The sequence below is a fragment of the Nothoprocta perdicaria genome, unplaced genomic scaffold, assembly GCF_003342845.1.
Source record: "Nothoprocta perdicaria isolate Ctin4 unplaced genomic scaffold, notPer1 scaffold_7, whole genome shotgun sequence".
Taxonomy (NCBI): domain Eukaryota; kingdom Metazoa; phylum Chordata; class Aves; order Tinamiformes; family Tinamidae; genus Nothoprocta; species Nothoprocta perdicaria.
The window spans coordinates 9,751,451-9,764,257 of NW_020455976.1; the positions used below are offsets into that span (position 1 = coordinate 9,751,451).

Genomic DNA, 12,807 nt, shown 5'->3' on the forward strand with positions numbered 1-12,807 from the left:
TTTTTTTTTTTTTTTTTTAAATCTTTACAGTGCATTCATATACTAGTCCTGCATTTCAAAAGCTGCCCAAGTCTGGCAGGGTTTTTGCACATATTTTTTGCCTTAATGTAAATGCTAGTGTACCATTCACTAGAATTTATTTGTAATAAAAATTGTGTAATTTAATGAATTAAATTCATGGCATCTGAGTGAATTAGAACAATGGGAAAAATATTATTTTTAATTCTTAAATAAAGGCAATATTCAGGAAGTCTTTATTTGGATGCAGGAATATATCTCTCCTTTCCATTTTGCTGTATTTTAGCTGTATATTCATYTATATCGCTCAATATTGGTGACCACAGATTGGAAAGAAATGCTGGTTATTGCCTGTAGTATCATTCAGAGACTAGCAGTGCAGAACTGCAGCAAGGATTTGCATTTTTGCTGGGTATGGATTTAGGATTCTTTGTAAATCTTTGTGCCTTAAGCTTTTCCTCTGAAACCAGAACTCAAAAAGGATGGTAAGCTGGGCTGTTGTCTAATCCCTTGTGCAATGAGCTTGCAGGTATCTCAGYAGCTTCAAAAAAAAATCTCAATTAACGTTGCAGTAGTCATTCTTGATTAAGATCTGCATGTTATACCTTAAGAAACATAAAGTATATGATTACTCACCAGCTTGCACAATCTTTCGGTTTACACTAAATAAAACCCGGATCCTTGTTACAAACCATTGAAAAATAAGTTTTCTGTGATAACATAGTGTGATAGAGGAGAGTTTCAWAGTGCTTTGAAACATTTTTAATATTCTGGGCTCTAAGACAAAATTTTGGGCAGAGCAAACTGAGAAAGCTGGATTTTTTTCCAGGCAAATGAATTTGCCTGAAGGGTGTCATCGGTTCATCATTGAAAATCAATGCACAGTCCAGCTCAGGCTCTCTCTCTGTATATTCTATTTTTAATGTCTCCTAGAGAAACATAATTTCAGAATGGAGGTGACCCTTGGAGATGAGATGAGATCTCACTGGCTTATGCACAGTCATTTCATGGCACATATTTAATGTCTCTTTTTTGTTTTTGTTGCAGAATTGGAATATGGCAACTCATATGAAATAGAATATATGGAGAAAATAGGCTCCTCTGTGCCTGTAAGTTCTCACTTCCATTTCCATTCATTTGCTTTCTCTTGTCATAATGTAGTCCTGATAATGCCATCAGCCTCACTATTCCTTAAATTAATTACAGTGTGCCTGCAGCAGATTTGCAAACCCAGTTCCTTTAAATTGGCATAACTGGAATAAATTGCATGTGCTTGGTTGTCCTAAATCCCATGCAGTTTGCTCCATTTTATTATTTTATTTTTAACCTAGGATCATTGTAGCTTTTTCTGGAGGTTTAGAGCAGTTCTCTGTTCCCAGTGCAGAGTTCAGAGCTGTCTGTGTCAACTGTTGGGGAGAAAAGAGRAAAAAAAAAGAAACTTCTGAGAAAATGATGGGAGAAATGGGAGATAATACAGAATGAATGCAAAATATGGAGTACAGTACTGTKTATTATCAGTGGCTTTTCCTGACTCCTATTTAATTAATGAATTTGATAGTTTTGTTAGATCTCATGCATGTACATCTGCAGTGGAAGCTCAGGAAATTAAGCATGTATGTGAGGCACTCAAATAGAGGAGAATGAAGCTGATYTTAATGAGTATTTTGGTAACACCGAGTCCTGCTTGACAGGATCAGAAATTTGCCTAGCTCCAAGATGGGAGAGAAAGAGTCGTTTGCAAAGAGTGACTTCTTTAGCTTATGATCTTTAACTGTTTATTCCTCAAAGAGATCATCTCAATATCAGCAAAAACTGTGTTGCTGTCCCATACAATTGAGTCCCATACTATTGAGCATAGTTTGTTGAGTCACTTGAGGCAGTAAATTAGCTTTCCTGGAGTACGGTTGCTTTGATTAATGAGTTCTTCCTTTCCTGTTGCCAGCAGGATGACAACACAGCTAAGAAACAATCTTTATACTTGATGTTTGACGCGCAGCAAGAGAGCCCAGTCAAGTCACCTCCCGTCAGACTGTCGGAGTCCACGACGCCGTGCTCGGGGTATGGCACATGCAGCGGTGAGGGGGGTCGGAGAAGTGGGCTGCCCCATAGTGTGTGCACAGGCAGCCCTTCCTTCCACTGCCTCTGCTTTTGCCAAAATTTTAGTTTAAAAATAGATTCCCATCTGTGCTCGCATACGATAGAGAATACAGGGAAGAAAGGAAATAAGAGACACAGAAATTGTGTAATGGGGGGAATAAGGATGCATATCCCTCATGCTCTTATTGAAAGAAAGTCTCACAGTCAACTCTTTCTCTAGACTATTGCTTCCTACCTCATTTTCTTTTTCCTGAGGCCATTTTCGTTTTAGTCTAGAAAYGTAATTGCAGCTCTTTGCTTGGCCTTGGCACGCTATATTCTGTAAGCAATGCATCTAGAGCTTAAGCGCAGGATGTGTGGGTTGTATTTGCTTTCAGAAATTTGTGCTTGTTAAGGACATCTGTTCTCAGTGAAAGTTTTTCCATGGGAGAAATTTAGGTCACAGTGCCARCAGGGTAGAAAGACAAGTGAGAAGCATTTAAGGCATGTGCATATCCTTTCTGATGGAAATGAGTTTATTAAAATGGTTTCTATGTCTCTTTTGAAAKGATATTTCCAAAGTATTTTGAGATATAATGATTTAAAGTCAAGTTGCAATAATTTATATGTATAAACACGTGGAAGTTTTGTAGAAGACTTGCTTAGCTGTTGAAGTGGCCTTGTACTCCACTCTTAAAATATGTATGCAATGTTTCCCCAGGTCAAGTTTTGAAGACCCTGAGACCCAGCAATCCTCTGGGATGAAAATACAGCATCCAGCCTCCCGAGTGCTCGCTGCCAGCCAGGAGGCACACTTACAGTCCCCTGACAAATCAAAGCAGAAAGACCTCGAGCCCATGACTCTAGGAACAGTTTCAGAGAGCATTGAAATAGTGAGTAATTTATGATGAGTGTTTGGGAATCATTTTCCTGTAGAAAATTCTCATATTATGCAAGAGACAGCGCAGTTTGAGCTTGTAAACAGAGTAGAAACTCAGTGTGGTGCTTAGGGATTTTAGAAGCAGCCTGTTGACAGGATCCAAACAAGGGCGACAGTTTGAGGGAGCACTGGTGGAATTCTGTAGAAATTTCACGCAAAGACTTTTTATGCTGTGCTTTAACCCAATATTTTTGTTTTGTATATAAAGCTACTTATTTTGTATTTTTAATATGTATATAAAATAGTTATTTTTATATAAAAGTACAGAACCGGTTTTGTTTTGTTACACATACTGTGAGTTTCCAAGATTTGTGGTAATGAGCAGATGCTCTTTGGCATTTCTTTTATAAACTATTAACTGTATAGATATCAGATATATCAGATGTAAAGTTCACTATTTTGCTGGTCATTAGAACTCAGTCCAGCTTCTGGTTATAAATCACCCTTTTTGGTGGCTTCTCTGCTTCGTTCCGATTCTGTTCACCTTCATTTTGCATATTTATCAGGCTGATGATTATAGTGAGCACAACTTGAGCGCAACTGAATTTACCTCCTATAAAGAGCAGAAGAGTTTGCAGATGCTTCAGGAAGAGTCCTGCTAAGGCTGCGCTCAGGGTGGGTGGTATTCAAGGCTTTGAGATACCTGAACTGAGCAGCACTTATTCTTTGAGCACAACTCGTGGTATCGGTCTGAAAAGGGTCATAAAAATATCAAGAATGGCCTGTGAGCTGTACTTTGAGAACCATTACTTTGAAAGTCTTAATATCATTTATTTCATGTTCCTATCTTGCAAAATTTTCTCAGCTTTTATATTAAGAACAAATGTTCTTTATGTCTCTTACACCTATCAATCAAATGCCTTTGAGAAGGAATCTTTGCTGCACTGTCAAATTACTGAGAATCAAAGATTTGCAGACAGAAATGTCACTTCAGGCCTTAACTGCTTGTGCAATCACCGTAACTTATTCTCTACCCTCCTCGCACTTCAGACATCCCCTGAGGACTCCTTTGTCTCTGCGGACGCTCTGCTCAATAGGATATCTAAGAAAACGGCAATATGTGATCAGCCTGAATATCTAGATCCTGACTTAGCAGAAAAGAACCCCCCCGTATTTGCTCAGAAACTTCAGGTTTGTAGAAGAAACATAAATGTCAATTCTCTTTCTTTCTGTCCTGTCTGAAGGGTGTGAGATGGGAAGGAATGGGGAAAGAGAAGCAAAATAATAATTTGGTTCTTTCTGAAGTAGTTGCAGCCTTTTAGAAACCTGAGGATCACATATATTTCAATTTAATTATTTTCATGTGTGAAGTTAAACATATGGATGTGTATGTTTTGTAAAAGTCTTTATAAAGTCAAATCTTCTAAGCTTGAGCACAGTACACAGTGTAGAGGGTTCTTAGCTGATGGCCTTAGCACTCCAGTATGTGCAGTGATTTCCAGAGATTTAGACCCTAATTCTGCTCTCTGAAGTTAAGGACCTGAGTGAAATGAAAATTAGACCTTGTTTTTTCAGCTGAAGTGTCTAATGTGGAATTTGCATGACATCTTCTAGGAAAGCTTCTGTACATCAGGACATACTTTCTAGAATATTCATATTCAAATTTCTAAATGGCAGGATTGGCATAATGTAGAGAAAATTATCATATAATTTAGAGAAATTTATCATATTATCATATTTAATCATATTTAGAGAAAATTACTATAAATAGACATTTATTTTGCCCAGAGAATTGTTAATTGTTATCCCTATTGAAAACTGTTTGTGTCTCTAGCTACCTCCAAACTAACCCAAATCCAAATTTTGTGCAAGATTTCTCACCATGAAAAGAACATAGGACGCCTTTGTGTCATCCAGGAATTGCCGTCACGATGCTTTATAAGATAACCATCCTTTGGGGGATGTGTTAAATGTTTTCGGTGTGTTGTTAATACGTGTTTTTTCCCGTGGATTGCTTATAACCGAACACTTGACAGGAGGAGTTAGAGTTTGCTGCAATGAGGATAGAAGCCCTGAAGTTAGCCAGGCAGATTGCCCTGTCTTCCTTCCGCTCCCTAGATGCCGAGGTATCTGCTTCGTGCCTGCCGTGTGTGTTTAAGCACAGATTAAGATCCAGAGTGCTGCTTTATTTCTCTTAACAAACAAGGTAACTAAGCCCCTCGGAGCGCAGCTTGAAGCACCTGATGTGTCCGTGCCACCGAAGCGCATGCTGGAAGCAGGAGTGCACCCCAAAAAGCTGTGACCCGCTCATGCTCACAAAAGGCAGGTTAGCAGGCAGGAGGGCAGGCTTGAATCTATTGCAGGAGACAGCCAAAGTCTGGAGTTTGATGGCAAAACTGGTAGGAAACGTATTTGTTAGAAGAGGGTGCGGGTTTTGCCTGGTGGGTTTTTTTGCCTGGTCATTTCAGGTTGAAATCAGCCCTCTTGATGCTCAAAGAAGGGACAAACCGGACTGCCAGCCCACATCAGGCTCCTGCAGCTCTCCAGTGGTTCTGGAAGAGCTCTAGGGCTCTCAGGGAAGATGCCACCCCAACACAAAGTGTCTTCATTAATAACATCTAAACATTTTTTTATTGCTGCTCCTGCTGGTTAGAGCCTCATCTGTTTCAGTGGGACATTTCTAGGGTTTGGGCAGTAGTGATCAGACCAATTTTGCAAAAGTTTCTATTAAATGGTTAAATTTCARTAGTTAACTTGGTTAAATTTTACATTAATTTTTGGAAATTTTAAGTTGGTTTACATTTTATTAATACTTTTCCATTGTGCGATTTACTTCAATGCAAGACAGTTAGAAAAACATGGTGCTCAATATCTGACTAGTATAATTACATTTTTTAATGCACTATTATGTGCTAAACAGTTTAATTTTTCTTTTTCTTAAATATTTTCTCAGTTTGACAGTTTCTTTGATACGTGTGTTCATATCAGCTTAAGGAAATCTCTGTTTCTTTTACCACAATTAATAATTTCCAGCAATGGCTTCCAGCAAATAAAACTCCAGGAGGCTTTTGAAATATGATAACACACAGTTCAGCAGATTGATCTTCATTATAGCTTTTCTTCTGAGGAGAGGTTTGATGATGTCATATCTCTTTTTCATCTCCCTTTTTTGGTTTTTTTTTTTTTTTTTTTTTTTTTTTTTTTGTTTGAGGAATAGATTTTTTTTTTTTAAGTTAGAATACTGAATTCAATCTTTTTTTTTTTATTGGCTAGGCTTTTTACCTTCACTGAGGATGTCTCCATGTATTTTTGTGAATGTACACATACATAGATATCAGCTTGTGTCATAGATATGAACTTGTGTATGAACGTAGTTGTTATATATTGGGAGATACTTTCAMGAAGGCAAGATATGAAAATTTGATGGATCTGATGATGGTTTTTGAAGAGGTAGAAAAATCTATGGAATTTGAGATCACTCCTCACAATTATGCTGGAACTGATGATTTTTGTGTATATTCACAGGCAAATGTAGAAAGGAGAAGGCATATGCCTGCTCTGCATATGTTAGAAGCAAGATTTAAATGACTTGCACATTTAAAAATCAAAATGTCTCTTGTATAAGTACACGTGCAGTGTGATATTTAGCAAGTACTGTTTAGCTTATTCTTGACCTAATTAAATTTACTTGCCTGGTCTTTTAGTGTTGCTAGTGGGGTTTCTTCATGTTGCCTGCAGATGTGGAATTCCTAACATTTGTCTAGTCCTGTGCTTTCCTAGAGAAAGCACTGGATGTAATTCCTAAGATGGTTTCTTCAATCAGGTGTGATGTGACAGCTCAGGATTGCAAATAAAAACCCTGAATTTTTGGATCCTTGCTCTCATAGAATACGTGAGGAGAATGGAAAGCAAGTGAATAATTTATGGCATAGCATCTAACATTTTCTTCATCTGTGTCTGTGCAAAAGAATCTCTCAGTGACATTAATRAACCCTTTTTGTGTGTCTGATGTCGAACTGAGCCTTGATTCAGACGCTGTCTGCTCACTTGCACAGATGGGCAAAATTAGAATGTTAAAACGTGACCTCCGAGATCAACTCGGATTGAAAATTCATAATTTGGAAGGCAATTTTGAGCCTAGCTCAGCAAGCCAGACACTAGTGCTCACGTGCTTGACTGCTCTGTGCTACATACACTGTCTTGTATCCCATTAGGTCACCGAAATTCAAGGCATTTTACCAATTCTCAGATATAAATTTTCTCTTACAAAATTTGTTTGGATTGGAAGGATTTCACGGCCAAACAAGAAGAAAGGAAAATAGCGAATAAGTGCAAGTACAGCACAGTAATCCACCTCTCCAGATCACAGCTAGAGTGGGCCCTGTTTCTCCAGAGATAAGCCTTACCATGCACTTCCCATTAGCTCTGCCCAGCCATAAAATCCTGCTRAAGCAGAGTGGTCATTGAATCCTGTCGATGAATGGAAAGGACTGCACAGACCTGTGCACGGCCAGGTTGCTGGAGACCAACTTCTCCATAACGTGCAAGGGGAAAAGTCTTGATGAAGTATGAAACAAAGCCAGACTAATTCTCCTGTGCAAGGTGTAAAAAATGCTCTTTCGCTTAGCACCTTCCTAGATGATTTAATAATCTCTCTGCTTTAAGTGGTGTTGTTTTATTGGAGTGTTGTTTGCAGGGCAATGTGTCACATAACTTTTGTTTTTCTGTCTTCCTCACTGGACGTGCTGCTTGCCTCATGACATGAGTGAAATTGGGAGCTGCAAATAAAATATGATTTAACTTACTAATTGCATGCTAAGTACCAGAGTACAGTAGCATCACCTTCGACAATTTTATAAAATACTATTTATGATAGAGCCAGAGTGAGATAATCTTTTTGCTCTGGTTCATGTAGCATTTGTAGATATCTTGTAGATATCTTTTTATGTAGTATATGTAGATATCTTGTTTTAGGGGAGCAGAATTCCCTTGAATCCTTGTCCACCTCTAGTTCTAATTTGCTCTCCTCAAATGCTTTTCTTGGGCGTATTTTTAATGAAAYTGCTGTGTCAGTTGCTAACGTTTCTAATATATAACCCTAAAATATTGGGAACAAAGTTCTGCCTTTCTACCTTTATTTTTTTCTGCACAAGGGTTATATGAGTCTCCTGATGCTTTCCTCAGGTCCCAAGAGTATATTTTCTGTTTGTTAAATTCAATTTTTCTCATCAACTTTGTTATTGCTGTTATAATTCAGTAGTGAACAAGCTTCTAGTGCTACTACAAACCCTTGTTACCTAGCCCTCCGCCTAGAAAACATATCAGTAGAACACATATTTAATGGTTCGTTTCCTTGTATTTATAAAAATAAAAACAAATACAGAGAGAGCCTGCCATCCCAGCAGATGTTTCCATCTCTAAAAGTGCTCTGTACTCCCGGATCGGCACCTCGGAGGTGGAAAGCTCCCCAAGTCTTCTCTACCCCCAGCAAGACTTGGACTCYGCACTGCGACTCGCCAGAGCAGAGGTAATTTTCTTCACAATGTGGAAAAGGAAATATGCTCACTTTGTGGTGCAGAAATTCCCTCCATTCTCCTGATTCATTCACATTTGTGATCACTTGCTCTTTTTGGAAGTAGTTTCTATTTGAAGCTATGCCCAGCCTAGAGCTTACCAAAGCAAAAGGTGCTAAACTGTAAGTTTTGTTTATTTAGTGTAAATGAAAATTAAGCATCATGTGAGAGGAATCTGTATTGCTTTTAGCCTCATCGTGTGTACCTTGGCRTTGGTATATAGTTTTATACACACTGTAAGATCCTAAAAATTAGTATTGCACAAAGGTGCACACAATATTAGTCTCATTCTTCACATATGTACAATATATGCTACAGTACTTTAAACTGTGTGATATAGAAAGTATTAAGGAAAAGGGGCCAAAAGAAGTGCATAAGTATGRGATTTTGTGGATACTCAGCTCTACATTTGAATACAAAACAACAGATCTTGCAGATCAAACCATGAGAGCTTATTTGAGAACTGTGTACAGGAGTTCTGGGGTCAACTGAAACAGAATAACCCTCCATTTATAGAGAAACAGAGCGTTTCTTTTAATGTTGTGTTATAGCAAGGGATGAAAGATGAAACAAAAATAGCATTGCATCTACTTTCCCCAGTTACTGCTGAGAAACTTGAGTGTATTTCCWTGTCCAAAATTCTGTACTGTGATCTTAGTCTGAAACAGAGAAATTCTATGCGGATGCTTATATCTACATTTAAAATCCATATCTCTGCTATTAAAAGTGGGTGCTAAATGAGGAATTGTGCACTTGGCTAAACTTCTCATTAATGGCTTGTTTCTTTCTGCTTGTTTTGCTTTTTTTTGCTTTCTTTGTTTCAGATTGTGACCAAGGAAAGAGAAGTAGCTGAGTGGAAAGAGAAATAYGAAGAAAGCAGAAGGGAAGTGATGGAAATGAGGTAAGTCAGTATGTCACTAATCGCCCCGAGAGGCTTGTTTCAGTGATATGTCACTCTTGTACAACTCCATTGGTTAACTGAAAGCTGCTATTTTCTAACTGCAGGCTTTGGATTGGTCCTAAAGTCATGATTTTTTATGCATGATGGGCAAAATTCACTTTAGTTTGGAGTAAACATTCCAAATTTGAATGTTGTTAATCTTATTTTCATCCTCAAAACCCTGAGATGGGGGAAATTAACCTAGGCTACTTACAGGAGCAATTCCCTGCTGCTGCTGCTGTGCTCCTCAGTTGTGGGTTGACACATGCATCATGTTTCTCTCCTACAACTCAGGAGGATGCCTGAAGAGCATGTGCTAATTTAAATTTAAAATTCACTTTCTACAAATAGTTTTGCCAACAGGAAAACAAAACAAAATAAATAAATAAAAACATTTGAAGTCTCAGGTATGAATAGTACAAGTCCTTCCAGGGAATTACTGTAAATTTTCTTTAACGATATTAACACACCTCAAATGATTAAATTGCAATTGAACAGTCACTCTGCATTGTTCACTGTGCCAGGGCATAAAAGACTATAATCCAATTACTAGTAGGAAATTATTTATCACAGAACCAGCACTCTGGCCTCTCAGAATTGACCTTTAAGGAGATTCTATGTTTTCATTAAAAGATAAGTACAGTAACTAAAACAGTTTTGGACACTAAAAATTGTGGTCTCATGCAGATTCTCTGAAGTTTTGTCCTATTATGGTTTTCTTGTTASTCCTTTGTATCACAGAGGTGCCAAAGACATTTTTATCTCTGCCTCTCACAGCAATTAGCTGACAGTGCCCAGCGGTCAGCTACTCTCTCCTTTGATCTGGGCTTTTTTATATATATATATATTTTTATATATATATATATATATATATATATAATATTTTATATAATATATATATATATATATTTTATATATATATATAAAAATAACATAACATTTTTATATATATATATATAACAGTATATATATATACTGTTAAATTTCTTAAGTAGGATTGTGGTTAACCATTATTGCATTTTGCTGATACTTTTGAGAGCTGACCTTTAAATTCTTTCTCTAGTTGTAGCTGTTATTTGAATGTATTTTCTTTCTCTTTGGAAACCTGCCTTTACTCCATGGAATAACTGTGCACAGGATCTTGACTGGTTTGATCCGATTTCCCAGCCCAAGATCTACCTCTCTCAGAGGGGACAAGGAACATATCTTCTAAAATCTCTATTGCTTCCCATTTAGTTTGCTGCAAGTTTCAGCTGTATAAAAAATGTACTTTTGCTCTTATAATGGTAATACTATGAGAACAACATACAGATGAGCGTGGACTGCTCATTAATCTGAATGTGAAAAAGTTGGCAATTATAAGAAGAAACTGTATGCAAATATTTTATGGAGCCTTTAAAATTTTTGTTATTTTCTACCTCCAAACACAAACTCAAAAAAAAAGAAAAAAAAAAGAATTTTCAGGTCATTTTAGAGTGCTTCCTTCAAGAAATAATATCTGCAGTAACCTCTGAGTCTGAATTTTCTTCAGAATCACTTCTGGTCAGACTCCAGCTTCCTCTCCCCAAGATTAAATATTAAAGATTAAAGATTAAATATCACATTTTAAAGCTAAAGCCAGTGAGCTGTGTCAAGTGATGGCCTATATATTCAATTGCTGTATATATACCTGAAATTGCAAGGACAGACACYGTTTTTATTTGGATCCCCATCTGTGATGGGGATCCCCATCTGCCGACCTCTCTCTTGTGCTGTACTTGGGAAAGAAACAGAAACCTGGCATAGCTCTTTCAGATGACTGATGAGGGAAAATGAGAAGGAGCTTCTGCAAACAGTTACACCTAAGGAGCAAAAGAAGGAATTAAGAGATTTGAAATTGGGTAAAAACGCTCAAAGTGCAGCACGCCGTCGAGCGCAGGACTTGCACAGGAAGCAAACGGAGCTGCTCCTTCCTCAGTGAAGGATCCAGCAGCAACACAGAGCTGCTGATGCTCTCCAGGCAGGTGCCTTCCCTTTCCTCACCATATATTGTATGTCTGCATTCACAATAAAATTTGGTTCCAAAAAGTTACTTTGTCCAAGTCAAATTTCCCAGGTAGACATTTCCCATAAATGGTAAATTAATGGCCAACATTACCACCAAATAAAATATATATGTCCACCGAGAAAGATTGCTCTTGGAAGATTAAGTGTTGGAATCGAACATATATGGTGAATTAGAGCTGCAGCAGTTAGAAGTGATGCAGTTATAAGGAAGGAGTTGGGGGGTCATCTTGTGTTGTGCGTGTAAAAACATCGCTTTCCACGGAAGAGGAAGCAATGCTTCTTAATTTAATGAATGCTTAAAATATCAGGTCAAGCCTAGGTGGCATGTCAAGCTAAGATTAAGATGGGTCATCGAAAAAAGAATGAGAGTGTTTTATATTTAGGCTGTTTGAGCGAYAGAGGCTTTTGACTCTATGACTCTAGAAAAAAAAACAAACCCACTTATCAATGCTGTTATTGATTACTTTGCTACCATGCTTCCCAAACTGAGAATCATTGCAATTAATGGGATGTCATACCCATCAAGCCTATAGAACAGCTCCCGCACTATTCATATGGCTAGAGAATGCAAAGAATGTGATGGGGATTGAACAATGCTAGTTTGGCAAAAATAATTGATAGTAATATGTCTTTTTCCTGCCAACTTCTATGGCGTGGCCTAGACTGCAGAGTTTGTTGATATTAGAACATGGTGTTCAATGTCATGTTCATTGCTAACAGTCCTTGGATTCCTTCTCTAAAGTGAGAAAACTTTATAAAGGATGTATTATAAGGATGTAATATGGCATATAAATTATTGTTGCTTACCACAGGCTCTCTTTTTCTTTTGAGGCAATTTTTGTGGGACATGAAAATGATCTTTCAGTGGAAAATACTTGCAGTTATCCCATTATCTTTGCTTTCAAAAATGCCTTTTATATTTTCTTCTTAAGAAACAAAACAAAATGATTAAAAGAAGACTGAGTGCATAGGAAGCAGCACACCCAGGCACTGCAGATGCAGAGGAGCTGCACGATTTGTGTAGATCTCTGCCCTGCTTTCCAAGAGGCAGCAGAGCATGTGACCACGTTGTCCTTTTATCTTCAGCCCCAATCCCACCGGTTGTTATTTTTACCTGGAGCCTGATTGAGGTCAGCAGGATGCAYGGATGTAAACACTGCTCTGCAGAGTGCTCAGGAGGAGCAGGAGGGCAAGCGAGGCCCCGCTGCCCGCCCGGGAGCAAGGTGGTGGCTCTGATCCACATGCAGATCCCGCTTGGGAAGCGTCCGCGTTTG

The 12,807-nt window shown here is 38.0% G+C and overlaps 1 protein-coding gene across 1 annotated transcript in view; it reads left to right on the forward strand.

Moving 5' to 3' along the window:
• The window catches only part of TACC2 (transforming acidic coiled-coil containing protein 2), an 84,657-nt gene that overhangs the window by 62,991 nt on the left and 8,859 nt on the right, over positions 1–12,807 (forward strand). Inside the window, exons 9-14 of the mRNA XM_026050705.1 lie at positions 1,066–1,127; positions 1,961–2,076; positions 2,816–2,987; positions 4,025–4,165; positions 8,358–8,501; positions 9,372–9,448. Coding sequence (XP_025906490.1) covers positions 1,066–1,127; positions 1,961–2,076; positions 2,816–2,987; positions 4,025–4,165; positions 8,358–8,501; positions 9,372–9,448 — 712 coding nt within the window. The remainder of the gene's footprint in view (positions 1–1,065; positions 1,128–1,960; positions 2,077–2,815; positions 2,988–4,024; positions 4,166–8,357; positions 8,502–9,371; positions 9,449–12,807) is intronic.